Source organism: Trypanosoma equiperdum (assembly GCF_001457755.1).
Source record: "Trypanosoma equiperdum strain OVI genome assembly, contig: ctg_1775, whole genome shotgun sequence".
NCBI classification, from domain to species: Eukaryota; Euglenozoa; class Kinetoplastea; order Trypanosomatida; family Trypanosomatidae; genus Trypanosoma; species Trypanosoma equiperdum.
In genome coordinates, this window is record NW_027123810.1 from 15,173 (window position 1) to 42,726 (window position 27,554).

General features: G+C 49.5%; 13 protein-coding genes across 13 annotated transcripts; all 13 read left to right on the forward strand.

The window, feature by feature from the left end:
- Positions 1-1,070: 1,070 nt before the first annotated feature.
- TEOVI_000599400 (mismatch repair protein MSH3, putative) lies at positions 1,071-3,878 on the forward strand (the record flags this gene model as incomplete). Its single annotated transcript, XM_067223087.1, has 1 exon — positions 1,071-3,878. One exon carries the CDS (start codon positions 1,071-1,073, stop codon positions 3,876-3,878), a length of 2,808 nt encoding a protein of 935 aa, XP_067079188.1.
- A 404-nt stretch (positions 3,879-4,282) lies between these two features.
- TEOVI_000599500 (ERAD-associated E3 ubiquitin-protein ligase HRD1, putative) lies at positions 4,283-5,749 on the forward strand (the record flags this gene model as incomplete). Its single annotated transcript, XM_067223088.1, has 1 exon — positions 4,283-5,749. The coding sequence occupies one exon, from the start codon at positions 4,283-4,285 to the stop codon at positions 5,747-5,749; it is 1,467 nt and encodes a 488-aa protein (XP_067079189.1).
- Positions 5,750-6,660: 911 nt separating this feature from the next.
- On the forward strand, positions 6,661-7,485 carry TEOVI_000599600 (uncharacterized protein; the record flags this gene model as incomplete). Its single annotated transcript, XM_067223089.1, has 1 exon — positions 6,661-7,485. The coding sequence occupies one exon, from the start codon at positions 6,661-6,663 to the stop codon at positions 7,483-7,485; it is 825 nt and encodes a 274-aa protein (XP_067079190.1).
- Positions 7,486-7,692: 207 nt separating this feature from the next.
- On the forward strand, positions 7,693-8,055 carry TEOVI_000599700 (uncharacterized protein; the record flags this gene model as incomplete). The annotated part of the gene is made up of 1 exon (XM_067223090.1): positions 7,693-8,055. One exon carries the CDS (start codon positions 7,693-7,695, stop codon positions 8,053-8,055), a length of 363 nt encoding a protein of 120 aa, XP_067079191.1.
- A 489-nt stretch (positions 8,056-8,544) lies between these two features.
- On the forward strand, positions 8,545-9,828 carry TEOVI_000599800 (nucleolar RNA binding protein, putative; the record flags this gene model as incomplete). Its single annotated transcript, XM_067223091.1, has 1 exon — positions 8,545-9,828. The coding sequence occupies one exon, from the start codon at positions 8,545-8,547 to the stop codon at positions 9,826-9,828; it is 1,284 nt and encodes a 427-aa protein (XP_067079192.1).
- Positions 9,829-11,190: 1,362 nt separating this feature from the next.
- TEOVI_000599900 (Putative papain-like cysteine peptidase (DUF1796), putative) lies at positions 11,191-12,333 on the forward strand (the record flags this gene model as incomplete). Its single annotated transcript, XM_067223092.1, has 1 exon — positions 11,191-12,333. The coding sequence occupies one exon, from the start codon at positions 11,191-11,193 to the stop codon at positions 12,331-12,333; it is 1,143 nt and encodes a 380-aa protein (XP_067079193.1).
- A 378-nt stretch (positions 12,334-12,711) lies between these two features.
- On the forward strand, positions 12,712-13,962 carry TEOVI_000600000 (actin related protein 3, putative; the record flags this gene model as incomplete). Its single annotated transcript, XM_067223093.1, has 1 exon — positions 12,712-13,962. The coding sequence occupies one exon, from the start codon at positions 12,712-12,714 to the stop codon at positions 13,960-13,962; it is 1,251 nt and encodes a 416-aa protein (XP_067079194.1).
- Positions 13,963-14,550: 588 nt separating this feature from the next.
- On the forward strand, positions 14,551-15,162 carry TEOVI_000600100 (2OG-Fe(II) oxygenase superfamily, putative; the record flags this gene model as incomplete). Its single annotated transcript, XM_067223094.1, has 1 exon — positions 14,551-15,162. One exon carries the CDS (start codon positions 14,551-14,553, stop codon positions 15,160-15,162), a length of 612 nt encoding a protein of 203 aa, XP_067079195.1.
- A 627-nt stretch (positions 15,163-15,789) lies between these two features.
- TEOVI_000600200 (Rab-GTPase-TBC domain containing protein, putative) lies at positions 15,790-18,015 on the forward strand (the record flags this gene model as incomplete). Its single annotated transcript, XM_067223095.1, has 1 exon — positions 15,790-18,015. The coding sequence occupies one exon, from the start codon at positions 15,790-15,792 to the stop codon at positions 18,013-18,015; it is 2,226 nt and encodes a 741-aa protein (XP_067079196.1).
- A 668-nt stretch (positions 18,016-18,683) lies between these two features.
- TEOVI_000600300 (uncharacterized protein) lies at positions 18,684-19,340 on the forward strand (the record flags this gene model as incomplete). Its single annotated transcript, XM_067223096.1, has 1 exon — positions 18,684-19,340. The coding sequence occupies one exon, from the start codon at positions 18,684-18,686 to the stop codon at positions 19,338-19,340; it is 657 nt and encodes a 218-aa protein (XP_067079197.1).
- A 1,472-nt stretch (positions 19,341-20,812) lies between these two features.
- On the forward strand, positions 20,813-21,706 carry TEOVI_000600400 (uncharacterized protein; the record flags this gene model as incomplete). Its single annotated transcript, XM_067223097.1, has 1 exon — positions 20,813-21,706. The coding sequence occupies one exon, from the start codon at positions 20,813-20,815 to the stop codon at positions 21,704-21,706; it is 894 nt and encodes a 297-aa protein (XP_067079198.1).
- Positions 21,707-22,493: 787 nt separating this feature from the next.
- Positions 22,494-23,759, forward strand: TEOVI_000600500 (actin, putative; the record flags this gene model as incomplete). The annotated part of the gene is made up of 1 exon (XM_067223098.1): positions 22,494-23,759. The coding sequence occupies one exon, from the start codon at positions 22,494-22,496 to the stop codon at positions 23,757-23,759; it is 1,266 nt and encodes a 421-aa protein (XP_067079199.1).
- Positions 23,760-24,186: 427 nt separating this feature from the next.
- On the forward strand, positions 24,187-27,180 carry TEOVI_000600600 (Eukaryotic translation initiation factor 4 gamma type 2; the record flags this gene model as incomplete). Its single annotated transcript, XM_067223099.1, has 1 exon — positions 24,187-27,180. One exon carries the CDS (start codon positions 24,187-24,189, stop codon positions 27,178-27,180), a length of 2,994 nt encoding a protein of 997 aa, XP_067079200.1.
- Between the last annotated feature and the right edge of the window lie 374 nt (positions 27,181-27,554).

Genomic DNA, 27,554 nt, shown 5'->3' on the forward strand with positions numbered 1-27,554 from the left:
GTTCGAGTCTGTTGGTTTCGCCGGCTTTTCCAATATTTTTATTGTGATTTTTTTTCCCCTCGCAAAACTTTTCTCCCCAGTTTTCTTTCTTTTTCTCTTTTTCTTTCCTCGAATGTATTTTAATGCTAAGGTCGTGTGTTTACCCTGCGCGCCCTTCTTCCTTTCCTTTTCACTTACCCCTATTTGATGATTGTGGATTTTTCTTTCCAATGATTCAGATCTAAAATGAGCGTTTGCAACTCTCCTTTTCTCTGTGCTTTTTGTGAGCTGTGTCAGTTCCTTTCTTTTTTTGTTTCCTTTGGGGGGGGAGGACGGTGAGATGTGTGTGAATGATGCGAAAGAAAAAAGGGGTATAGGCTAAACTAAACCAAGTACTGGAAATGGAAAGGAAAAAACAAAAAAAAAGGAGGGAGGGCTTGGGAGCAATGAAGACAAGAAGAGTCGGGAGAAAAACGGAGTAGATGGTTAAGAGATATGAACTGGGGAGCGCACAAGTAAAGAAAAAAAAACGTCTGTGGCGACTGGAGGCAGGAAAAGGTCATTAAGAGTTAGGAAGGAGAAAGAGAGATCGAAATGAGGACAGCAGCAAGAGGGGAAGAATTGTTAAGAAACTCGACTACATTTGGCAGAGTAAACGAATCACGTGTAGATGGAAAACGTCGTTGGTGTGCATATGAACTGTTACACCATTCGCTACGGGAAAATTTAGCGAAGGGTCTTTTGTCCCGTACCCCCACTCTCTTGCATATTTCCACACTGTAACTAAATGTACCCATTTTATTGAATTTCCGTAGGTGTGGACATCCATGTTATTTTACTTTTTCCGCTGTTCAATACGTGTTGGATTCCCGCAATGCATGTTGCCCGTCTTCCCGCTTCACTATTATCACTCTCTTGACGTCTATTTCCCACATTCTCTCTTATACAATGTTGTCTTTACCTTTTCTTTTTTGCTTATTCCCCAGGTGCCTACACCGTATCAAGTGGGGGAGGTCGTTTCGGAAGACCGTGAAGAAGGGAGGTGGGGGTAACAAGAAATTCTCAAGAACCGAAGACAGCAAGCCGGCAAAATGAGCAAACGCCGCCGTGGTGACGATGAAAGCGATATTTTCCGGAAGGCTATCGAGCTGCTGTGTCACCGCCGGGCCACAACTGAAGAACTGTCAGTTGCAACTAAGCTCACGCCTTTGGAAAGGCAGGTGGTGTGCCTCAAGGAGTCCCTTCCGCCCGATGTTATTCTGATGGTAGCGTGTGGTTACCGTGTGAAGTTTTACGGTCGTGACAGTCGCGTCGTCAGCCGCCGTTTTGGGATAATGTGCATTCAAGCAACTCCATTCGAGTATAGCAGTGTTCCTTACACAGGGGTCAATATTTATGTGCGCCGCCTGGTAGCGATGGGTTATCGTGTTGCTTTTGCGGATCAAGAGAGCGCTTCTATTCGGTCGACCAGTGGTAACTCGAAGGGGTTGTTTTCCCGAGAGATTGGGCGAGTGTACAGCCGAGGAACGATGTTGCCTGATGAGGTGGTTGTCACCGCTGGAACCCCTCAAGAAGGAAGCGCTACCGGTCAGGGGGATGAAGGGGCACCGGAAGGAGGAGATCCCGTTGCTGTGGAGGAACTTCTCCCCTTGAAGGAGGGATCTTCGGAATTGTTTATTTGCTTCTTGTGGCCCTCAACTGGGTCGGCGGGTGTGAGCCTGGTCGAAGTGACGCTTCTCAGTTTCGTCACGTACTCTCTTTCTCGTCATCACCTGTCTTCAGGGGGAGAGCTTTTGGACATACTCAATCGCTACAATATTGTTGAGGTGGTTCTGTTTTATGATGAAGACGGAGCGCGGGAGCTCGACCGGCATCAGAACGCAGCAGCTACCGACGGCACTTTGCCTCCTTTTCGCTTGTGCGGTTTACCGGAGGCGTTTTACACACCCTTAAACACAATTCTATCGCTTCATCATGGACCGACGGTTAACGGTGAAGAGGATAATAATTCTGTAACTGTCTGCACCTCGCCATTCATCGGTTCTATCGATGACTCAATTGCAGAGTATTTAAAGCCTAGTCGATTTGATACGACCTTCAGGAAAATGTGCTCTAAATCTCCGCCGTTACTTGCGCGGAGCACGGCCGGTGGGGTGGCTGAGTTGGTAATGGAGATGCCCGGCACCACGATGAGCGCGTTGGATATATTTCACAGCAGCATTGGGCTAAAAGGTTCTCTGCTGACTCTATTGGACCACAGCCTTACGGTGCCTGGTCTGCGGCGGTTGCGTTCGTGGCTGGCGGCCCCGCTCTGCGACTTACGGGCCATTAATTCTCGGCGTGAGGCGGTGGCGTTTTTACTTCGCGGCGAAGGGGGTGACTCAGTGGTGGGCCTGCTGCGAGAGTTTGCCAAGTTTGGTGATCTCGAGGCAACACTGGGGAAGCTGCGGGCGCAGCGGTGCACTGTAACCGATTATCTTCGTTTGTTGCGTGCGGTGAAAGTGACGCATAAACTCGCTCTTGACATTTTATCACTTTGTGGCGAAGGCATGTGCGATCAGATTCGTGATGCTCTTGTTGCCGTCACGTCTGAGAATGTCGAGTTGTTCCTTCAATCGTGTAAGTGTGAGTTAAACTTGGATGCGGATTCCCCTCAGGAGTACTACGCAGCACTTGGTTCCCCCCTACCCGACCTTTTGCAGACTCATGCTAAGGACCGCGACGAAGTACTACGTGCGTTGGACGTGGAGCTGGAATGCATTCGAAAGACACTCAAGTTACCTGCGTTGGAGTACCGTACAATCGCTGGCACCACATTCATTGTGGACGTGCCCAACGTAAGGGCCAATGATGCACCGAAAGAGTGGATTGTGCTGACAAGAACAAAGACTCATGTGCGATTTCACACTCCAAGAATTGTCAATCTTACCGTGGAGCTCTGCTCCGCCAAGGAACGCCTTGCCATTGCAGCAAATGAGGCATGGTTAGCGAAGCAAGCCGAGTTGGAAGGTTCTGTCGACACGATGGAGATATTTAAGAGTGTCATTAACTCTGTTGCTGTGCTTGACGCACTTCACTGTCTTGCTGTCGCATCTTCGGCCCCTGGATACACTGCTCCATCCATCTCAGACGATGAGCAGTCGATTGTGATCCGCGACGGACGCCACCCGATGCTTGAGTCGCTCATGCGTGGGGGCTACGTGGGGTGTGACGTTTCCCTTGTCAAGCACGGCGCGTGGATTCTCACAGGGCCCAACATGGGAGGTAAATCAGCTCTGATGCGTATGGTAGGTACGTTTGTGGTATTGGCACAACTGGGTTGCTACGTGCCTGCCAAGTCTGCGCAACTGCCCTTGTTTGGGGCTGTATACTGTCGAATGGGGTCGAGCGATTCTCTGCTGGAGGGAAGTTCCACCTTTTTGAAAGAGATGGAGGAAACAAGTCGGATCCTCCGCTCTGAGATTGTGTCCTCTTCGCTTGTACTACTGGATGAACTCGGCAGGGGAACGAGCAGTTATGATGGTATTGCTATTGCCGCTGCGACACTGGAGTATCTGCTTCGGAAGGGTGCAACAACATTCTTCGTGACGCACTATTCGCAACTCTGTGAGCCCTATGTCAATTCCAGCAACAACGGACTGGTGTCATGCTATTATATGGGATTTCATGAGGAAAAGATTGTGTCTAGAGAGGGCGAGGGGGAGGTAAAAATTGTATTTACTTACAAACCAACACTTGGGGTCACGCCTTCTAGCTTTGGTGCGCGCGTGGCCCGCATGGCTGGGTTGCCCTCTGCAGTTGTAACTGAAGCGCAGCTGATCAGCGAGGAGGCGGAACGCACTCACGACTGGTGCTTGTCTCTTCTTGAATTGCGGCGCTTCGTCAAAAACAATTCTTAGACGATAAACATAGAGAAGTCGAGTCGAATGTGTGACCATACGTACATCCATAAAGTTTTGTTAATTTTTTCACTCTGCTTTCCTTCTGTTGTTTTCCTCCTGTAGTTTTTTCCTGCTTGATTTTCTTTGGAAGTGTGCGGGGTGTAATGTTATTCTCGAATTCTACAGTATCTAGCAGTATGCCGCTGCTGTTTCCTTTGTTTTATTTGTTTTGGCTTGACACTGCTCGCTCTGGTGCATTACGTTCCGTGACTGGTAAGTGCGTTTTGCTCGGCACCTTTACTGAATATATTCTACCAACGGCTTCTTCCATGTATTCCCCTCTCGTAGTAGTGTGTGTGTGTGTGTGGAAGGGTCTTAGGGTTGTAGAAGAGAGAGCGAGGGAAAGTAGGAAGTAATTTTCGATGCTTTCCCTATATGCGTACATTTTCCTAAGTTTGGTGGTGACTATAGGCTTCGTCGTCGACTATGCCACCGTTTACACTGATTTCTTTTCGTTAGTTGTTGCGCTGACAGACTCCCCCATATTCCGCCTCTTGTGCGTGAACAGCTTCATAGCGTTATCATGGGTCCTTTGGCTTGTTGCCCGCTTCACCTTCTTTGGCACGTTGAGCCGCACCGAAAGCGACGCGGTGCGGAGTGTTACGCCTGTGTATGCTATGGAATTTATTGTTTGCCCCCTTTACTTCGGTATCTCCACACTGAGTTCCGCAGGTGTGGTTTCACTTGTTACTGTGGTTGTTGCGGTTCTCCATCGCCTTGCACAGGAGCGCGTATCAACACTTCAAGTGATGGAGGATCGGGTGTTACGTACACCTATGCTTGTCCGGCTGCTGATTTTCCTGTACCTTTTCTCCATGATCGACCTCTATGTTGTGTTTGATATGATTGGGAATACGGCAGAGAGCTATGGAGATCAACTGTCTATGCAGTATTGCATAGCCTTATTGTATGTACAGTTCCTTATATCCATTCTCAAGTCGTTTACGCAACTCTTCTTCACCGTGGCCACCAAGGAGTCGACGTACAACAGCCTGGCCTTCTATATGGAGATGTTTTTTTCCCTCTCCAACAATGTGGTGTTCTTCATTTCATTTCTGTACATTTGTACTTCATCGTACGTTCCCTTTCCGCTTATGCGCATGTTTTTACAAAACATGATAATGTGCGGGAAGAACGTTCGCCTCGTCGCGCGATACAGGAAACTTACGGCTCTTTTGAGAGAAATACCAAACGCCACCGAAGAGATTTTGTCCCGTGACCCGCACTGTGCTATATGTTACGATGATATGTCGCCTGATCAAACATGCAAGCAACTCCCATGTGGGCACTGTTATCATGAGGCGTGCTTGCTCCACTGGTTTGAAAAAATGTCAACGTGCCCCTACTGCAGAAGCGACATCGCTCAGCGAACCAGTGCTATGGCAGCGTATGCGAAAAGGGTTCGGGTTCCGGCGGATGCCACCACTACACCATCGGAGCAGACGGGATCTGATGCGTCAGCAACTCCGTCCCCCGAGGACGATACGACAAGCATGCCAATGCCTAGCGAGGAGGAAATGCGGAGGTCATATGAGCGGTACCTAGCAGAAATGGCTTCGCGGCAGCGGGCGCAGGGGGCCGCCATCTCAGCTGAAGCCGATGCTTCGCGCTTGGGGGAGGAGGTTTCTGCAGCATCAACCGATCGCTTCTCAGTGGTTAAGGAGATAAACAAAAGTCTCACTCAGAGTAACGCTGTCAGGTCAGTGGATGTCCCAGCAGTGAGTACGAAGGAGGCGCAACGTCTAGCAGCTTACGAGGAGCACGCTGCGGCTGTAAGGGCCGCGCAAGAGAAACTACAGCAACGTCTGAAATCCATTGATGCCTCCTAGGAGTTAGTAACACGAACCTGGTGAAACGTTCTGAGAGTGTTCGCGGTTACAATTGTAATCTATTTTGCCTTACTGGATATACGCGCACCTGCAATTGCGCGTATATGTGTCCTTTCCTTTAGTTACTGTCGGGTTCTTTTTGTTCTCCGTGCTACGGTTTTTTTTCCTTTGGGGCGTGCGGGGAGAGGGTGGCGCCAATTTAACAGCATTTGGTGCACGACAGAGAGGGGAAAGGAGAGGAGGCGTGAAGAGGAGCAAGAGCAAACAGTTCACATGAAGCGTTGCTTGGAATGAGTGGACGAGAGTGCGTGGATGTGGGGTGAGAACAGACAGTTGAGTGCTTTAATCGCTCATTTGTTGCACTGTAGGGCGTTTGCTTCGGGGTCCTTATCAGCAAGCGAATATTCTCCCTCCTTTCATTGCAATAATGTGTCATATCATCCGGAGCGTGAAGGGTAGACACTGCGGTGGCAGTTCACCCGCCTTCGTATTCCCCCCCCCGCTCATTTACTTACTGTGTTACCCTCACACTCGCTGATGCCTCTGTTGTACCTTTCTTATTGGATTGCTCTCATTCTTTCCTGTTTGTATACGTTCTGTCCTGCATTGCTAAAGAGACTTCTTTCTGTTTCAAAGGGAGAGGGAGCGCGGGTGGAGTGCTGAGGTACGGTCTATCGGAAAGAGAAGGAACTGGGACGACGTGACCTGGATCTGTTGGAAACCTCGGCAGTTAGTTTTTGATCCCTCTGGGACGTGAACAAATAAATATAAATCTGAGCTGTGGAACAAAGGCATTTGTGAGGAAAAGAAAACGGGAGGGAGTGACATACATATCATCACATTTCCCACATCCAGTTTTTAACTTCGCGCCACCTGTTGAGGGGAAGTGCAGTTAGCAGTTGAAGAGCAGAATGCTCCGCGGTACCCCAGTTCGTCGCGCATCCTTGCGATACCGACGCCCATACTGGATGATGTTTCTCAAGGGTGTTGATAACTGGAAGATTTACACAGTTATTCAACAGCCTGATCATCAGCGTACGGAAATGTTATATCAGGCTTGGCTTGGTGGGCTGGATCGGCCGTACACTCGGCCCAAGTGCATGGCAAACCAACCGTTGTGGTTGAGTAAGAAACGCCACATGCTCCGCAAGGAGCGTCTGGATGGACCTGAAACACCGCTGGAGAAGTACGTATTAGAATGGCACAAGAAATTTCACTCTTTTCAGGGGACCGAGCGGCCAACACCGGATGATTTGCACACGGCGCTTGATTTAGTAGAGCGGCCTCTTGATTTAAGTTACGCACTGCAATTGCTAGGCCAGTGCCGTAACTTGAACAACATTCGGTTCGCGAAGGAGACATTCCTTGTCTTCCTGGAGGCGTGTTTGCGTGTAGGTAGAAGAGACTGTGCGGAGTACGCTCTGGAGCACGCCGAACCACTTGGTTTTTGGTTCATTGACGAAGATCACCGCCGTTATTTACAGGGAGAGCAAACTTGGTATAAGCTATCTCCTCTTGACAACCTCTATTATCCAGTTGAGGAGAACGCCAAATTGAACGAGGGGCGCAAACCAATAACCCGACTGAGTCCCGCCACTGAAAGTCCGGGGTCCGGAACCGCCATTTCTGATGGGGAGCCTTCAACGGACGTGGAGGGTGAAACCACAGTGGACGACGAGATTGCCCAATTGGAGGCGGAGCTGGCGGCACTTGAGAGGGAAGGAGGTGGGAAGTGACAGCGGTTGTTAGTGCATGTCACAGCTGGAAGCAACATGCTTTCCGTTTTTGTTTGTCGCATTACATTTGGCTTGTAAGTGGCTGAATGTAACTCATTATGGGTTCAGGTTGTTTGGGCAGCTACCATCGCTGTGCTTGGTTGTGTTTTGCCCTTGTCTACTATATCGTGACTTCCTACTTTGCCTAACGTCCCTTTCCCCGTTTTCATGTACCTGAAACCTCCCTGCTTACCATTGCACTCCGTCGCCGCCCACGCTGCCGCTGCGGCGCTAATTTTTCGTCGCACTTTCTTGTTTACTTCCCTTATAGTTATCTTTATTCCATGCAAAAGCAAATATGTTGGCCCAAAAGGAAAGCCATTGTTTGCCATTTGTACAATTTGTGTTCCATGTCACAGACGAAAGTTGGGTTGTGGTCGGTTAAGTGTCTTGCGTCGCGGTTTATGGTCTTCTCTTTCCAACAGACCAGCTACAGCGATGGTATGCCAACTGAAGCCGACACGAGCGGAGAGGGTAAAGAAGCTGCGGGAAGGGGTTGCGGAGGAGTGTAAATCAACTTATCAGCCTTAGTACGCTGCATATCCTGAGTTGCAACGATGTGTTTTCACAATTCACTGTTGGTGAGTTGGCGCGCGGTCTGCGGCGTGTGTGTGGTGGTGGAGGGAAACAACGGTTATCGCTTTTTCACTTTACCCTTTTGTGGCTCGCGGTGCTGTAAACTGATTCTTGTGCATACTTAATAGTTTTCAGGTGTAATTAAGAAAGCAATCGGCAGGAAGGAGTAATACGCGTTGTTGTTTCGTCTTACTCCTTCTGGTGGCTGCTCGTTTTGCTGTGATGAGTGGGGCCATATTGGTGTATATTATGTTGCACACGGCTTACAAAACCATCAGCAGTCCCACTAGGGTTGTAATGGAGAAGTTGAACTTAGGGTGCAGAACAACATGTGACATCCGTGCTTGTCACTGTTCACCGGTGGCTGAATGCATGTTTCTTCCTTTGCTTTCACTTTCCACATTTCTCTCGATAGTTTGTGCAGCTTTGTGTTTTCTGAGGAAAATGGTTTTTGCCTTATTGGAGTTGCCTGCGGGTGTGGGGCTCTTTAAGGTGGACGGCGACAAGCAAAAACTGAAGGCACTATTAAGCTTCAAGAGTACTGCGGATGCTCTTGCCACCACAACACAAGTTGTGAATGGTGAGCTCGCGAAGCCCGTGCGCAAGTTCCTCAAGAAAAACTTTGTTGAGAAACAAATAACGGAGGAATTAGCAGTCGCCGATGCAAAGCTCGCAAAAGCCATAAAGGATGCCCTCGCTATTCAGTGCGTGCATGGTGACGACACTTTGGCCACATTCCGCGCCCTGCGCGCAAACCTTGACGACCTGCTCGAGGATGTTTCAACAGAGCAACTCAACCAGACAGCACTAGGTCTCGCGCATAATTTGAACCGCTACAAGCTGAAATTTTCCCCGGACAAGGTGGACATGATGGTGGTGCAAGCCGTAGCGCTGCTGGAGGATTTGGACAAGGAGATCAACAAATATGCGATGCGAGCGCGTGAGTGGTACGGCTGGCACTTCCCTGAATTGGCGAAGATCGTCAATGATAATATACTTTATGCGAAGATTGTGTTGGCTGCGAAGACCCGCTTCAACGTCCGCGACACCGATTTCTCTGACTTCCTTGAGGAGGAGTTGGAGCAGAAGGTAAAGGATGCGGCGATGGTGTCAATGGGCACGGAGATCGCTGAGGAGGACATCGAGAACATTTGCCGGCTTTGTAGCGAGGTTGTTGCGGCGTCGAAGTATCGTGAGAGTCTTGCCGCGTACCTCAGCTCCCGCATGCAAACAATCGCTCCAAATCTCACCACAATGGTTGGTGAGCAGATTGGCGCCCGGCTGATTCAAAAGGCGGGTTCACTGCTATCACTTGCGAAGTACCCCTCTTCCACCCTACAGATCCTTGGTGCTGAGAAGGCACTCTTCCGTGCTCTCAAGCAACGGCAGGCAACGCCAAAATACGGTATTCTTTACAATGCTCAGGTGGTGGCAAAGGCGGCTGCCACCCACAAGGGCGCCATGTCCCGCGTGCTTGCCGCAAAGGCCTCTCTTAGCGCCCGTATTGACTCATTTGGCGAGGGCGACAACTCTGCAGCACTGGAGTACCGCGGTAAAGTTGAGGAACGCCTTCGGCAGTTTGAAGAGGGTGTCACATATGGCCGTACGGGTAATGTACGAGGCAGGGGTGGTGGTATGCAGCTGCAACAGAAACGAGGACCTCCTAATGGCAATGGTGGGGGGGCTCCCTTCAAACGCCAACGGCTGGACGGCGGTGGGTTCAGGTAACGTGAGTAATAGGGAGGTGGTAGTGGTGGGGATATGGATAGGGAGAAGAACACAAGTGAAGAGGGAATTTGCGGGGAGCTGAAGGGGAGGGGAAGTGCGTTTGGACGGTAAACGGAGTGGGTTAGGGTTGAGCAGGAAACTTATGTGTGTGTGTGTATGTGAGATGCGTTAGCCAACGACCAAATAAAGCGCTGTGTGACTGAGGAGCGAAGCGGCGGAGAGGGCAAAGCAACGGTCGTTCTATTCAAGTGCATGCACATTCAAACGCAGACGATGAAACATGCCGCTGAGGGTGAAATGAGGTCACGATTAAAAAGTTGTGAGTGAGAGGACGGGAGCACTTACGTCGGCCGCCTTGCACTGCCTAGGGACATGTCGTAGCGGAAACTGGATAATGGAATGCGTGTCATTACCACGGCGTGCTGGTGCTGAGGACTAATGTAATGGACCATTACTTTGGTCTCCATGCATTTCTGGTGCACCAGCACATCACCCCAATTCCCTTATTTACGATTCTTCTTCCTATTATTTTTTGTTTCGTTTACGTCGCTCTGACTTCGTCCCTTTGTTTTGACGTTTAAGAGAAATCGATGGCCTTTTGCTGTCTCTTCGTGATTCTTAAATTGTTGTGATGAGATGTGGCGTTTTTTAAAAAGAAAAAAAATGATATGGTACGAAGAAAAGAAACCAGTGCATTCGGAGGTGGGCAACGTACAGGTATTCTTCACACAGGGAGGTAAATGTGTGAGCGTCTGTGTGTGTATATATTTAAGGAGCGGGTAAACCAAAGTGAATGAGCGAACAAAGAATTTTTGCGCCCGTATGAATTTAGCTGAAACGTAATGTTGTGAGGATCACCTCGTACGTTGTAAGGGCCTACCTATGCATTTGATTAAGTTGATAAAAAAGAAAAAAACAAGTAATTAATACACGTGATGGTCTCGTAATGTGGTGATAATCGTTATTCCCTTCCGTTATTATCGAGGTTGCTTACTTCTGAGGTGGAGTAATGCAATTCGTCTAACTGATTTGTACGAACATTTTTTCTATTTCCTTTCCTTTTCACTTCTTCTCCACCTCGAACGTCTCGCTTCCATCGCGACTGGATTTGTTCTAATGGGATAGGCGTTTGCTTATTTCCGCGCTGTTAGTAGAGGAAGTTGCTGCTTAGGCAGAGTTGGAGGTGTGTGTGTGTGTGTGGCAGCGCACACGTTTGCTGTCTGTTCTCCATCCGTGCACGAGTTTTGGTTTCTTTCTCACGTGTTGTGGGCGTGAGTTCTTCTTCCTGAGGGAGCTTACCCTTCAACCGCACTGGGGCTAATATAGCAGTTTGTCACGTTACTGTTTGCACCCAACAATTGGATGCAGCGCTGTAAGCTTCTGCGTTCTATTGATTTTAGCGGCGTTCGGCTACCCCGAAAGTACATATCTATGGGCGGATGGTGCGGCCCTGCGTTGTTGCTCGGGAAGGTGGGGCTACGCACTGAGGCCTATCCTTTTGACTTTAGCCGGTGTACCCTCGATGGTATTTTACATTTCATCCAGAACGGTTTCTCGTGCGGCTTTTACCCACCGGAGCCGCCTCCATATAAACCTGAATGCGTTGGCATTTGGGTTTTATTTCGCGGACTGCATACAGCCTTTGCTCACTTCGACCTTAACGATCCCAAAATAAAGGCCCAGTTCAGTCGCAAGATGGCTCGTTGGAACAACATCATTGATAAACCAGATATGCCGGTCACCTTCTTTCGCTCTATAGTTTCCCGCGATCCTCTGGAGGAGGTTCATCTCATGCCCGCAGTTGAGGCCGCCATCGCGGCGCGAAACCCCTCTCTTGACTTTCGCATTGTTATGATTGCACATGATCAAGGTCTTGTTGCCCGCAGTGTGGAGCTCAAACCACTCTCCAAGAGGATATCGCTGTGGGTACTGACATATACTCGCGACGATACCTTCACTCTCTTTGACCGCTCGCAGGAGGCTTATACTGATATTGTTTTGCACAGTGTCAACGAGGAGAACTGGCCGCTCGATCCAACGACGGTGCCACAGCCCGTCGGACTGACGGAGTCCGAGGCGGATTATCAGCAGTGCGTTTTGCGGAAGGCTGATGGAACAGACGTAAGTTTCGAATCCTTAACGGCCAGTGGGTTTCCATGGCGCAGCCATACCAACCTTTCTCTTATCGACGGTGTGGCTAGTGTGGGCGGCACTTGCACTGGTATTGGTAGCACAAAGTGCGTTGGTGGACGCTGCGCGTTTTGCAGTAACACAGATTATCACAAGGCTGGGCGACCGTTTCACAGTGAGCGTCCCTTCACGATAGAGGAGGATGAGTTGATACTGGTTCATCTTTACCGCATCCTCACCGGTGGGGACAAAGTAGAGGCAGTTGAAGACCTTGCTCACCAGATGAAACGGGGTGCGTTTGAAGTAATCTGTCGAATTCAGCATTTGACAAACTCCAGTGTGAAGATAATGGATTACTCAAGTGATGGAGCGTGAAGGAGTTAGGTGGGTGGATGTGCTCGTCCGCACATTAACTCTACCTTGCCAGGTACCATCTCAGCTCACCATACGTTTCTTATATTGGTTCATACATTCATTATTTTTGTTTCTACTACTGGGTTGAATACGAGTTGTAATATTACTTCCCAGTGTGTACTTCTTGCGTACATGTGCCTGTTTCGGGCTTTGCATGTGTTTTTTATTGGCGTACTGGTTCTGCCCTATGTAAACAGTGAGTCAGCTGTTGTGTCCGCTCTCACTGGGCTGTGTTCATAGTATCATATAGAAAAGGAAAAGGATAGCAGAGTGAAGTGGAGTGGAGTGGTTAAAAAAAAAAATCGGCGGCCAGCTAACACATTAGGATTGCGTGCCGGCATGGCCTACCCGGTAGTTGTAATCGACAATGGGACAGGCTACACAAAGATGGGCTACGCTGGAAACGAGGAGCCGACATATATAATCCCAACAGCTTATGCGGATAATGAAGCGTCACGCCGCCGGTCCCATGATGTTTTTAGTGATCTCGACTTTTACGTTGGAGATGAGGCACTTGCTCACTCTAGCTCTTGTAACCTTTATCATCCGATTAAGCACGGTATTGTTGAGGACTGGGACAAGATGGAGCGGATATGGCAGCACTGCGTATACAAATACCTCCGCGTAGATCCTGAAGAACATGGCTTCATACTCACTGAACCCCCTGCAAATCCCCCAGAGAACCGCGAACATACGGCGGAAGTTATGTTCGAAACCTTTGGTGTGAAGCAGTTGCACATTGCGGTGCAGGGTGCGCTAGCGTTGCGAGCGTCGTGGACGTCAGGAAAGGCGCAACAATTGGGTCTTGTGGGGGAAAACACGGGTGTTGTTGTGGATTCTGGCGATGGCGTGACGCACATCGTGCCTATTGTCGATGGTTTTGTAATGCATAACGCTATCCAACATATCCCACTTGCGGGGCGGGACATCACGAACTTTGTGCTCGAGTGGTTGCGCGAGCGGGGCGAGCCGGTGCCAGCTGACGATGCGCTATACTTAGCCCAACACATAAAGGAGAAGTACTGCTACATCGCACGCAACATAGCACGGGAATTTGAGACGTATGATAGTGACCTTCCAAATCACATTACTAAGCACCACGCGGTGAACAGGAAGACAGGGGAGTCATATACGGTAGATGTCGGCTACGAGAAGTTTCTCGGACCCGAGATGTTCTTCAGCCCAGACATATTTAGCAGAGAGTGGACGTTGCCGCTCCCCGATGTTATTGACAAGGCCATTTGGTCCTGTCCAATTGACTGTAGGCGGCCGCTTTATCGCAACGTTGTACTTTCAGGTGGGACGACGATGTTTCCCAAATTCGACAAACGGCTACAGAAGGATCTGCGTGCACTCGTGAGTCGTCGCGCAAAGAAATTCACAAAGGCTCTTGGGGACCCCAGTAAGCAAATTACATATGATGTCAATGTGGTGGCGCATGAGCGGCAGCGGTATGCAGTGTGGTACGGTGGAAGTATGCTTGGGATGAGCCCAGACTTTGCAGCGGTGGCGAAGACAAAGCAGGAGTATGACGAACACGGTCCATATGTTTGTCGGCGGAACAACATGTTCCACTCTGTTTTTGAGTAGTGGAACGTTATCTCCCATTGCTGATATTGTTCCGCTTTACTTGTGATTCCCTCCCCCGTTGTACATGAATAAATATTTGCTTTTGTGCACGTGTTTGTGCCTCTACCTGTGGGCGAGTCCAACCCACCCCCCCCCCCTGCTGGGGGCTGGGGGCTCAACAGGCTGCAACTTTGTCGTGTAAAAGCAGTTTTTTTTTAAAAAATGTACTGTTTTGTGGGTTTGTGGAAAATAGATGAATTCCCACCGAGGGGAAAAAATTGTCCTCGACGGCCACAGTACGGGTAATACACGAGTCGTTTGCCTCTTTTTACTTTTGGTGTTGCTTGGAACTGTTGTCATATGCGCAGCGGCTGCATCTTGCAATTGCAGTAGGGCATATACAGTGCGGCGTGAGGTAGAAAAAGGAAGTGTTTGTGCGCGGTGTGTGCACGTGTACCTTTGTTAACGACGTCCGCCTCCTCATTGTTCCGCAAACTCTTCGCTCCTGAGGAGGTTGCCGCGGCGTATGCAACGCTCCAGGAGTCTCAACTATTTGACAAGGCACCATCTCTTTTCCGCGTGAGTTGGCGTAACGATGGTCAAGTGCCAATGCGCTCTAAGATGGAACTGTCAGTCCCACTGCTTCGCATGCGGACCGGTGCAAAGCATGAAATTCCCTCGGCACTGCTACTAGTTGCTCAAGGTCTCGAGGCTGCGGCAATGGATTTTGCTTACGGTATAGCACAGCAACCGTCCATGCAATCTTGGGCGGGTGAGGACCTTCTCAAGGACATTGGACGACGTTCTGTCTTTCGAATATGGCGGTACGACGCTGGTGTTGGGTGTAGACCTCATTACGATCCTGGAATTTGCACTGCGCTTTTGAAAGCTTCTGCTGGGGGGTTGGAATTTGGCAAATATCCATGCAGAAGCCATGGTAATGATGAAAATACATTGCTGCAACCCGACTGGTTTCCTCCACAACTGCCGGTGGATACTGCCGACACCATGGTGTTGGCGGGGAACATGACAGGGCTCCTATCAAGAGGTGCGATTCCCGCCGTGCTGCACCGCGTGCGCTCCGACTGGGCCGACCATGTGGACTCCAAACGTTATAGTCTCGTTGTAGAGCTACGCCCGGCGGAGCCTAACCGTTGGTATAAACTACTTGGGCATTGCAGCGTCGCTCACGGCTGCGTTTCTCTTAGAGGATGCGGCTAAGAGGTAGTTCACCCCAGCTCCGCGCGTATAAGCAATACACTCTGTGAGTCTCATTGAGCATAGCTTTGCCAGTAGTGTTACAAAGCAGTGAATGTGTGTGTGTGTGTGTGTGTGCGTGGGGGTTGAGCGGTGTAAAAAAGGAGTGTGGATAAGAGTAGCCTCCCTTCGTGTATTTCTGCACCCTCACGTAGTGCCCGTTCATGATTTATGGGATTAGCTGTCGTATTATGATCATGGGGAGGGTCTGGTGCGTGTTGTGTTAACGGACGCAGCTTCTCAAGCAAAACCTCACTTAACTTGTTCAACTTTGGGCATATTTTTGTTCCTTTGTTCTTAACCAAGTGCATGCTGTTTCCTTTCTTACCTTCTTAGTATTGCATTAAGGAAGAAAGTTTTCCTCCCTTTGTAGATTTGCAGAGATTTAGTAGAGTGACGAACAAGTGTGGATTCCCACACTTTTTTGTTATCGTCTCTTCCTCGAAGCATATACTTGCGCCTGTGTTTTAATAACAAAGAGGCCTAATCAAATAAGCAATTTCATCAATACTCACGTACATATACATATCATTATCTTGATAGTGTCGTTAACGGGCTGTTCACTTCTCTTTTACTCATCGAGTCGGCGATATGATGACAAAAACCTATGGGTCGAAAAACCCGTCTTCCAATGTGCCCCTTCATTTGGCTGGACCACCTCCCTTTGCCTTCTCAGACGGACGCGCGCCGACCCGGGGGAACATGCGAAGTTTTCCAACGCCTTCATCAGCCGGGCTTTCGAGCTCGGTGCACCTCCCTCCCCGATCCCAGGGCAGCGACAGGCGGTCGTTTGTTTTGAGCGAGATCAGTGGTGCGAGTGACCAACTTCTAAGGACTCTGCACCGTGAACTGTGCAATCTCTCAGCGCACACTGAATCGGGTGTCTCGAGATCGTGTAGAGGTGAGAGCACTAACCGTGACAGTGCAAGTCCATCCCGTGCCAACATAACAGGACATGGCTTCGACGAGCAGGCACCTATATCCCAGTTATCAAGCGAAGAGGTACGAACTGCCCTCTCTCTGATAATTCACAAACAGAACCTAGACCTAAAGTCGAGACACCAGCGCCTGAGGCAACTTGCTGAAGAGAATAAAAAAGGAGATACAATGGGAACGTCATCTGACGGCGGTGTTCTCAACGAACCATGTTGCTTGGTGTTGCACAGAATACTTGCTGAGGCACGCCGCCGGTGGATGCGTATTCTTTCCTCGCGTGTGCAGGGGCTGAAGAAAGAATTGCCGGTGAGGGAACATCCACAGTCTAATGATGCCCATACTACGAGCGGTGTGAGCAATGCTAATGCCCTGGATGACAGCATTAGCGGTGTTGATAGTGACGAAGAAATGGAGTGGTCAGTAGAACATCTGTACGAGACACTGGTGTCTGGTCTCAATAGCACTGTGACGGAGGAGTTGATCGTGACAGAAATACTGGGGGGAGACACGACGGCGTTACACGATGGTATCGACGCCTTTGGGTTGTTAACTGTGTTTCGCGCACCTGTTCAGGCAATGCTGGTCCAGCATCAGGAAGCTCTGGCACCGAGTCTCTCTACGCTCCGCCAATATTTCGCAGCGCTTCATCCGTCAGCGGGTTGCCCGCGGGCTCACGGGTCAGCGAGTCGTGCGGCTGCTTGCAGTGCTTACAGCCAATTGAATGACTTCTTGAATCCTGGTGGTAGCACCCCTAAATCGGTGGCGGCCGCACTGCGAAGAGGTGCGAGTCCGTCGATGCGGCGTCTGCTCTACGCACGAGCACTTCAGCTGCAATTGGTCGTGTTGGAGGGTGGCTCAACAAACAATGCGCCCGGGGAATTGCATGGTAGCAACTGTGGAGATGTCATTGGAAGGTGCGTCTCTTTCGGAACGTCTCGAAATCTTGAGAGCATGAGGCGGCGCGTACACCACAAATACGCTGTGAAGGGAATGGAAGTTACCGTTAAGGTACTACAAGCTGTTGTGAAAGTAGACAACATGCAAAGCGTGGGTGACAGCGACAGGTACTTCATCTTCTTGGACGAAACGGAGGCGCTTGGAACCACATTAATTGTGGACAAGGATGTGTCCGATGTGCATCTGAAGTCTACTCTGGCACAATTGGGGCGACCACCGGAGCAAATTGAATCATATTTGGTTTACCTTCTTCACGCGGACGTGCCGTCGGCTGACGCGGGACAACAGCGCACCCAACAGCAGCATCAGCAAACAAAAACACAGCACCTTCTCCCCTCGGGATTTTTTCCCGTTGAGAAGTGCACGTTGCTCATTGCACCTATTTGCTACATTACAGGCGACACGACGGAGCAATATAGTCTCGTCGTAGCGCTTTTTGGGCAACTGTGGTGTCGCCTGCAAGGCCCCACTCCGGAGCTGGCGCAATGCTGTTGGATATTCGAGTCTTTGGTTGTACGCTTTGCCGCGCCTGCGTGTCTGCATGCAACGCGTGCTCTTCGGTACCCGCCACTGCGGCTGGCACTTCGGTGGATGATGACAGCCTTTGCGGATGTGCTTGAACCGAATGAGCTGCTAAACCTGTGGGATCTTGTCCTCTCTTATCACATCGAAGAGGTATTCAGTGGTCACACATCTTTAAGTTTGCCGATGTGTGCGTGTGGCCGTTCGAGGGGTTCTCAAAGGTTGCTTCCAGCGCCGTGTGCTCTGTGGCTTTTGCCCATAGTCGCTGCAAGCATATTTGTATACCGGGCCCCCCTGGTGGAACGTTGTGGAACTGCCGAAGAGATGTTGCTGCTTTTTACTACCGGTCATCATTTACGGTGCCGGCCGCTGTTGCAATACCTTCTGTTTATGGCGAAGTGATGTTAAAGCGGACAGGAAAAAAGGATAGTAGGGATGACGGTGTAGGTTCGCAACATGCTACTGAATACTCAAAATATGTGTATGATGTCGGTGGTTCGTTTGTGAGAGTGTGCTTATGCTGTTGTATCTCTTACTCTCTACATTCCTGTAGTTTTTATCTTTCGTCGTGGAGAGCGTTAGTTGCGTGTAAGTGGAAAGTTTCGGCATGTATCTGGTGCGTGTATGTGTATATATATACATGGGAGGAGGAACCTTATTTGATCCGATTGCCTGTCACACTTCCTTCCCTTTCTTTTTCTTCGTCGAAATTCTTCCCACTAGGGGAAGTAATAAATGTATCGTTTTATTTTCTTTTTTTATTCTTGTGCTACCCACCATTTGTTGCGCAAATATTTAGAGGAATTTTCTTCGTAGCACATGGGGAGTGTTCGAATAGGTCGTCATTACTCACCTTTGCCTGTTAACTTGTTTTTGTTTCATATTGGGACATTCGTTGTCGCTTTGATTACCCGAACGAGTGCCACTGTTCCTTGTTGGGAGAATGGCCCCTATCAACTTTTTCATGTTTTTAACTCTTCCGTTCCCTTTTCTTTATCGTCTATTCTTAACTTCCTTCAATGTCTTGCGATCAATTAACATGTGCTGATAAGAGAAACTTCGTTGTTATTATGTCTATTGAGAGGCTTCGGCGTGAGGTTGAACAGCAGGAGCGCCGCGTGGCCGCCTTGCGAGAAAAAAAGGTCCGTCGCTACGCCGTGTTGTCGCAGGTGCGTCTTCTCATGAATACCACAGATCCCACAAGCTTTACTGCTTTGAGCAACAGTTTATGGCAGTTACTGCACGATATGGCCGCTGCGGAGACACTTGCGGTTAATGGTGATGATCCAACCATTACTGAATCGGTGTCTCGCAGCGCATCTGACGGCCTTTTTAGCAAAGAGATGGAGCAACGTATAATGCAGGAGGAGGAACCACCGTTGAAGGGAGAATGGAGCTATGAGGATGAGGATGAAAGTGTGGACCAAAAGAAAAGAAAGAAAAGGCGCAGAAGGCAAAAACAACGCAAAGAGCGACTAGGCGGAGTTGAGGCAACGGGTAGGACTTTGGCACTAGCGGAAGACAACGCAAGAAGTGCCCTTCTGGCCGCTGTGGATGCGTTGCAACTCGATGGTGCTCCACAGCAGGTAGTTGGTGTACCGGAATGGCTTGCAGACGTTGAGACCACTGAGCCGGGGGAATTGTACTCAGGCGGTAAAAGTGACGGTAGCGATAAGGAGGAAGAAAATGTCTACTCAGATGATTTCGATGAACTTAGCGATGATTAAATGGATAACAACGCCAGTTAGAACCGATGACTGTCTTTCTGCGTCTTGTTTTCATTGCGATTGTTAACGTGATCTTTGCCAGCATCAGGGCACGTTCGCCTCCTTCACGTATTGTTCAAAAAAAGGGGGGGAATAAATTACCCTTAGCAGGTTTTTGCGGCGTAGAGCTGATTTTGCTTCGTCAGTGTTTGTACCAACGTTATGTTTTCCCAGAAATTGCCTCTGCGGCGTAAATTGGAACAAAACTGTGTATCCTCCCCTTTTGACCACCCGGATGGTTTCGTGTGTGCAAACGCATGCATGCATATATATATATATATATTAGCACACGTGTTCTCACACGCAGAAGTCATATTGTTGGAGCTTTTGACGCTCCTTCACTGTAAGATTACCGTCATTTTTGTCTTTGACCTTTAAGGCACACAAATTTCTGTTTTTGGTCCGCTTGCCAAAACCTTTCCAGCAGGCAACGGCTGCAGCTCATTTGTTTTCCATGGGTTCTTTCACGTCTGCGGGCCACTCGTGCTGTATTTTGCGGGAGGAGTGGATGGCATCATCAAGTACGATGGACGCTGTTGCTGTTCGGTAGGTGGTGACTGTGACGAAGCAACTGTATTTTGCTGTGTGACTTAAGTGCGGAACTCACGGGGTTTTGTCACAACAACCATCGGCTTGCCAGAGGTGGCACTGACGGGAAAAGTATCGTCACGCTTAGTCTGTCGAAAGATTCGGAAAGCACGTGTTACGGTGTTTTGCTGGCTTCACAACCACGGGAACGTGAATGATGAGTCGCGACGCATCGCCGTTGAAGTAATCAAAGTATAGAGGGACAGATGCTTTGAACTCTGTTGCAATTTGCACCACGGCAACTCTTTTCCTTTTGTGTTCGAGAGTGTGGTATCACCACTGAACATATATTTCGGTATTTTCCTGTGCACATTTCTGCCCTTTACCTCCGTACCTTCCCATGTGAATTGGTCCTGTGGGGCTGGTGTTGTTGGACTTCCCCCCTCCCTCTTGCTCACTTTGTCAGAATTGCGTAACTCTTTGGTTCAGTTCTTTTCCATTTCACCTGTTTTTATTTTTGATCATTGTTTTCGTTTACTTCCTGTGCTCGGATGTGCTGCCGGAAAATGGATGGGTCTCACAGATCATTTTCCAGTGAACGTTTTGTCTTTTCACCGTGCGGCTGCCGCCATCCAATTCAGGGAAAGCATCATGCACCATGATAAAGGAATAATTTTATAACGTCTGATCCTTACGGCGCTTCAGGTCATGTTTGCTCCATTTTCTCCTTTGATAGTGCGACTTATAGTGAGCTTTGACCATGTATTTTATTTTTCCCCTATAAAACATCTGACCTCTCCCTGCTCTGTACACATGGGAGCGATTTATACTAGTATTTGTTGATACTATTGTCTCCGTCTTTTTCTTCCTAATCCTTTTTCCATATCGTTGGTAGAGCCAACATAATGATTTACAGCGATAACAACAATCCACGCGAGGACAGCGTATTCCTCCGCGTGAAGCGGGCCGTACGTTGTGGAGGTCGCGGACCTGTTACGGGCCCCATTCAAATGGTGGATTTTCTTCGCGACTTCCGCTGCTTGGAGGAGGAGCAGCGTGCCTCTGGTAGGAAAGGGGTGACTCACAAGCAGTTCGTAAAGCTCATGGAACAATACGGTACGAAACTGCGGGAAGGCGACGCTGCATACCTTTGTAAGGCCTTCGATGACGATAATGATGGTTACATCAATCCGGAGCGTTTTGTCCGTCACTTTACTGGACTTAACCAGCGGCGTCATAATGCCGTTCTTCGTGCATGGGCATCACTTCCAAAAGACGCGAAGGGTCGCGTACGGCGGAATCATTTGAACGAGCGTTTCTCTGAGACCGTCACGCACGGAGACGTTTGGGGGACCTTTTCCTCTACCGTTCCACGGGAGGCGCAGGCCAACAATGCCGATGATGATAGTGATGATCCCACGCTGTGCTTTGAGGAGTTCCTCGCATTCTACGCCGCTGTTAGTGTAGAAATTCCTCTAGATGAGAAGTTTGAACTCTTCTTGCTGAGGGAGTGGTGTGCCGATTCTTCAAGGGCTCCCGTCATGAACTCGACTTTGCGGGAATGGGGGCAGGGCGGTGATCCTCTGGCGATTGGGAAACCGCTATACGTACAGGATGTTCTCGACCGCCCGCTAGGGCTCTCCACGAAGAGCTATAATTATGAACACATGAAACGTGTCCACCCTTACATCCCCCCGTTGCCACCACTTCAGCTACCATATTTGAGCACGATGCGGAAGGACTACCGTGAATTTTCAACACAAGAGCGCGCCTTGTCGAATACACTGCACGGGAGGTAAGCCTGCTTTCTCCCCATGTTCACTGATTTTTCGCCTCTCTTTTCTTAGAATGTTCCATAGGTGTATAGTTGCCGTGACTTTATTCTTTGTTTGTGGTGGTGGTGTGTGTTTGCACATCTCTCCTTCATTTATTCATTGCATCCGTTTCTAGAGGCATGAATTTCTGAACCTAGGGTAAATGGTGGAATGTGATGGAAGGACAAGGAATAATGCACTTGTGTGTGGGTTTGTGTGGAATAAAAAAAAGAAGCAGATACCACTGAAGCGATATGGGTGGGGAGTATTGCTCCCCACAGCTTACCATCTCCTCCCATGCGCTTGATGTTTATTTCCTCATTTTCTTCTTTTTCCTTCGCTGTTTTCACTACCCGTTCTGGTGTCGCCGCGGGACCGCTTAGCGATGGCAAACCGTGCTTGCTATTAGTTTGTCTGCTTTGCTGCTCGCGCCTTGCTGACCAGTTCGTCGTGGATTGTGTGAAGGTTCGCTTTCAACCACGCATTAATAGTGACACATACCTATTTTTCTTTATCTGTACCATTCGCTATTATTTTCCTCCTTGCGCCTGGCGGCATCCAATGCATTGCTGTCTTCTCCCTTTCTCGCCTGGTGGCACATGTTCAATCATCATTTAAAAAAAAACAGTAGGGGGCAACTCTGGCCTCACTGAGCGATTTGGAGGGAGGAAAGGACGAGGAAAATACCAAAGGCAAAAGAGTGGAAGGTAAATAGCCCGATATATTTGGACTGACATCAGGGGTACAACAGTGTCCGTATCGACGTGCAAAAATGCGTATCCCGGAAGGCACTGCTAAGATTCTCGCTAAGGTTCCGCTTCCCGATGAGGTGGCCGTCGTGCACCGAAACGCGGCCGTCGTCGACATTGGTGCTTGCAAAACTCGCATTGGGTTCGCAGGGGATGATATACCACGTGTCAACGAGCCCACGTGCGTTTTGCGTGGGGGAGAGCAGGAGAGCACGTTGTACCTGCGAAAGGCATACGACAAGCGGGCGATAGGTGACACCGTCCGCGTTATCGAAGACAAGGAGGTGAATTGGGATGCCATGGAACTGTTACTGCAGCATTTGGATGACATACTACACCTAAGCAATAGCGAAGTCCCAACACCTTTGTTGCTAACGGAGAAGATGCTCGTTCCCCGCGCCCACCGTCAACGGTTGGCGGAGATGCTGTTTGAGAAACATAATCTGTGTTCCGTTTATTTTGCACCGAGTCCCGCCCTCGCGCTCTATGCCTCGGGTGTGTGCAGCGGCGTATCAGTGGAAATGGGATACGACGCCTGTCACGTGGTGCCTGTGTTTCAGGGTTGTCCCATGTTTCATGCCGTGCATGCATTGGAGTATGGGGGTAAACTGTGCACGCAGTACATGATGAACACGGGTCAGCCACTTCCGGATGTTGTGCATCCCCGCCACCGGGTGGATGTGTGGGAACATATAAAGGAGAAAAATTGTGAGACATGCCCCAGCAGTGCCGCCTTCCGCAGGGCGGTAGAGATGGAGGCAAACATGAATAGTAGTAATGAAGAAAACGAGGATTACTCCGGTAGAAACAAAAATGTGGTTCACCACAAGTTACCGGATGGCACGATCATTTCTCTGGGCTCGAGTCGGTTTGTCCCATCTGAGATGTTGTTTGATCCCTCGCTTGCACCAACCACCGAGCACGAAAGCAACCACAAGTGGGTAGAACATTTCGAATACTTACACACGTATGCTTTCCCTCAGGGTATTCATAGGCTTCTCGTCGATTCGGTGCGGAAATGCGATACCGACCTTCAGGGGTTGCTGTACGGCGCGCTACACCTGTCAGGAGGTTGCTCACTTTTAAGTGGCCTCCCTGAGAGGTTGCGGGATGATGTCGCATCTATTACGGCTCAGGCTGTGCACGTAGAGGCGCAAACGGAGCGAAGGGACGCAGCGTTTGTCGGAGGTTCCATTTTAGCATCGCTTCCGACATTCCAAAATTTTTGGGTTACCCGTGCGGAATACAGCGAGTTTGGTGCCGGTGCGGTGCTGCGGCGAGGTTTGTGAGGCATGATTCCACAGGAGGGTTGAGTGAAGTGATGTGTAGAGTGAAAGCATGAACGATATGTGCTGCTTGATCACATGTTCATGGATGTGCACGTATTGGGTTTGTGCATCGCGACATATAGATGTATGTATATATATATAAACATGTTTGCATGTGGTACAGCCACTAGAGTCATTACAGTACAACCTGTTTGACGCCTTATGTGTTGCACATCCTGCGCTTCATCTCATGGTAGTGTTTTGACACGGTGGCAATCATCGGCTTCTTTTTAATTTTTATTTTGACTCCTTTGGGTTTGTGAAACATTCTGCTTCTATTCAGGGTTGGAAAAGTTGTAGGACACAATATTTTTTCTTTGGCCATAGGAATTTGAGCAACTTGGCGCCTTTTCCCCTGTTGCCGGAACTATTTTGCATTGCTTTGTAAATGGACTCACCTGAAGCATGCCGGGTGCAACGATTCCGGCGCACATCTTCCTCCCGGGACAGTTTTAACATTCCCACCTACGTACGTACTGTGCCCTCTGCCCTTGTAGAGGCTCTCACCGCCCCGCGGGAGAAGTTCGAGCGCTACCACAAATCCTCCCTTACTGATGGAAGTAAAGGACCCCGAGAAACGTCTCAGAAAGTCAACCAAGGCACACAGACAAACCCCATTGCGTCTGATTCGAAGGCCGCGCAGTTTAGTGGTTCGATTTCGGATTGTGAAGCAGTTGCCCCTTTAGGTAGCAAAGCGGTGACCGCACCCCCACGTGACGCCACGACGCCGGAGGGAGAGGAACTGCCAATGCGAACAACGGAGTCCAGTGCTAAACCTTCAACAAACATCACTGAAGAGCGAAGTGAAGTAGAAGAGGCTAAAACTAATGACAACATCCCGAGATGTATTCCGTATGACCCAGAGGGCACGGTGCTCGCCATGCAGCGACTCCGGGATGTCAAACACCGTTGCCCTGCAAAAATTGCGAACTGCCTACAGAAGATCAACAAAGAAATCGCAGAGAAACTGACCAACGCAGGGGAAGCATTGTCTGCCTCTCCCTCCACGTCTTTATCATCGGTTACTGTCGCTGGACCTGACGGACGCCAACGAACTGGACCCCCCGCACCTCTCGCTGCGCTTCCTGAGCCGTGGGAGGATCGTTTGGATGCTCCCATCGCGGTGTCCAATACGTTAGGAAGAAAGCGCGGTCTCTTTGGTGACGTAGAGCGGAAGGAACTTCACCATCACGTGATTTCTATCCTCAATCGCGTGGCCGGAGACGCGACTAAGTATCGTGAGGTGAAGAATGAATTGTTACGGCTGCCAATACCCGAGGCAAGCGATGAAATGCTGAAGAACATTGTTAATGTCTTCTTCATGAAGGCTGTAAGAGAGCAGCATTTCGCGAACCTCTACGCCGACCTTGTAGTGGAGTTGTGCAAGGTACCAGAGGGTCAACGGATTGTAGGCAACAAGTCGCAGAGCCTTGAATTTCGTATGCGACAGCAGCTCCTTTCTCGATGCCAGGAAGAGTTTCAGCGCTTAGAGGAGAAAAACATAGAGACTGCTAACCAAGGTGGAGAGGACCGCAATACACAGAGTGCGGATGAGAGCTTTAAGGAGCGTAGGGACCGTGCATGCGGTATTGTGGCGTTCGTTGGCCAGCTTTTCTTGCGTCACATTGTTACGGAGAAGGTAATCATGCAAATTTTAACCACAACAACTGCGGGACACTATGGAAGAGAAGGACTCGTTATGCCGCCCCCATACACACCATCGGAGGGACAGATGGATGAGTTAGTTAAACTTCTAGGTATTGTCGACTCGGCGTTCTTTGCCACGCCCCTTGGTTCTTCTATGCTAGTAGTGTTTACCGATATCATGGTGCATTGGTCGCAGCATCACCCTGTACTGCGTATTAGACTGCTCCTGCTTTCCGTTGTTGAACGGCTCCAAAAAAAAATAGGCGAGCAAAACGCTGCGGCGCAACAGCAGCGCCAACAACAACAACAACCGCCGGGTCAGACACGCCAGTCTGCGTTTGAGGGCAAACGCCCACCAAATTCTGTTGGCGATTCGCAGCGACCCGTTAGTCCCTCCAGTGGAGGTAACTCCCCGCTTAGTGTTTCGGGTGTTCCGGCAGCGGTTTCAGTAGCTGGCGTGGAGGTCGCGGCAAGGCCAATCCAACCACCCCCTGCTGCCCGCAATAGTTTAATCCCCGCCCCGCGCAGTGCGGCGTCGCGCCAGAGTAGCATTGTGGTTACGACCCCGCTTACTTCTACCGTGAGTACCTCCTTCGCAGTTAAGCAAGTGGCTACAACGGAAACTGTGGCAACTTACATGCATAACGTTACGCGGTGTGACTGCACCGTTGATATGGTCGTTGACGAAATCGCCAACGCATTTGAGAACGTCATAAGTGTTGTTGTTGTGTGGACGGAGCGCTGTCTGACGGTTGTGAAGACGGCAAAGCAACGAGTTCTGTTTGGCCCTTTTCTTTGTTCCGTAGAGCGGCAGTGCGGGGGAACGTTGAAAGAGAAACTCCGCCAGGTGGCCATGGATGCTTTTCGTAATGCTGTTCGGCAGAAGCTGTACGAGGATTTAGCAATCTTCAAGTATTGGACAGAGATGATCTGCAGTGATACAGCGCGAGAGGTGCTGGACGAAACCCTACTAAATGAGGGTCTAGACTGTGTAATGTCATTTGATCGATCGGCCGTGAGGATATATTTGCGCGACGTAGCCATGCAATTGCAGCAGCGGTCATCTGGCCCACAGCGCGAACCAAGCCTCGAGAAGAATGATTTCATTCGATATCGTCCATTGCAGGTTATTCACGCAAATACCGCGGAGTCTGGAGTTGAGCCAATACTGGCCTTAATTGACTATCCTGATGTGCGAAAACAATCCATCGAGATTGACTTATATTGCACAATAGTGACTGACAATCCACCCAAGAATGTCCTATTTGACTCCTTGGCGAGTTCTCCGTGTTTGGAGTCTCCATTAGCTGCTGCAGAGGTTTTCAGTGCCCTGTTGCATGCGTGGCTTAAGAGTGGCTTCGCGAATTCCATTCAAGATCATGTTGACATATGTTTACTTGCCGTCAACAACCGAGATCGGGCTACGCGTGAGATCCTTTTGCTGATGGAACTCTATTCTGTGCTGAAGAATGTTGTTCCACCTTCGACGAGGTCGATTGAAATGGGAGAGATTGCGTTGAAGGTGTTGAAAAAAGGACTTGTCACGGAGGAAACGAGGGTGCGCGCTTACAACTATTTGGAGCCACTAGAAAGAAATCCGCATCACTTTATTGGTATACCACCCGGTTCTATCGCACGTTCCGAATTTGAAAGCAGCAAGCCGGTTATCAGCACACTTAAGGAGAGGAAATCTCACTCAGGCAATGGTTCTTCGGGCGCTGTGAGGCGGGTTTAGGCGTTGGGACGTTAGACAGTCTAATGGCACTGTTTGTATGATTTGTTTGTATTTGTTTGTGAAGGAATAAGGTGATAAAAAGAGAGGAAAAAGAAAGAGCCACACGGAGACGCTTTTGTCTTCTCTTCTCTTGCCTTTGCTTTTTTTTTTTAAGGTAGAGAAATGGTTGTGCTGCAGAGAAGGAGATAAAGGGACGGAAGAATTGGAGATATGGGATAAAAGAAGAAACACACGCAAAAAAGGAATGAGGAAGGGGGGGGGAGGAGAGGGGGTTAACAGGTTACTCGTTATAATAACGTACCGCTTGGTTTCTTTTGGGGAAGCACATGCCATAATTTCTCTCTCACTTTTTTTTTCGTATATATATATATATA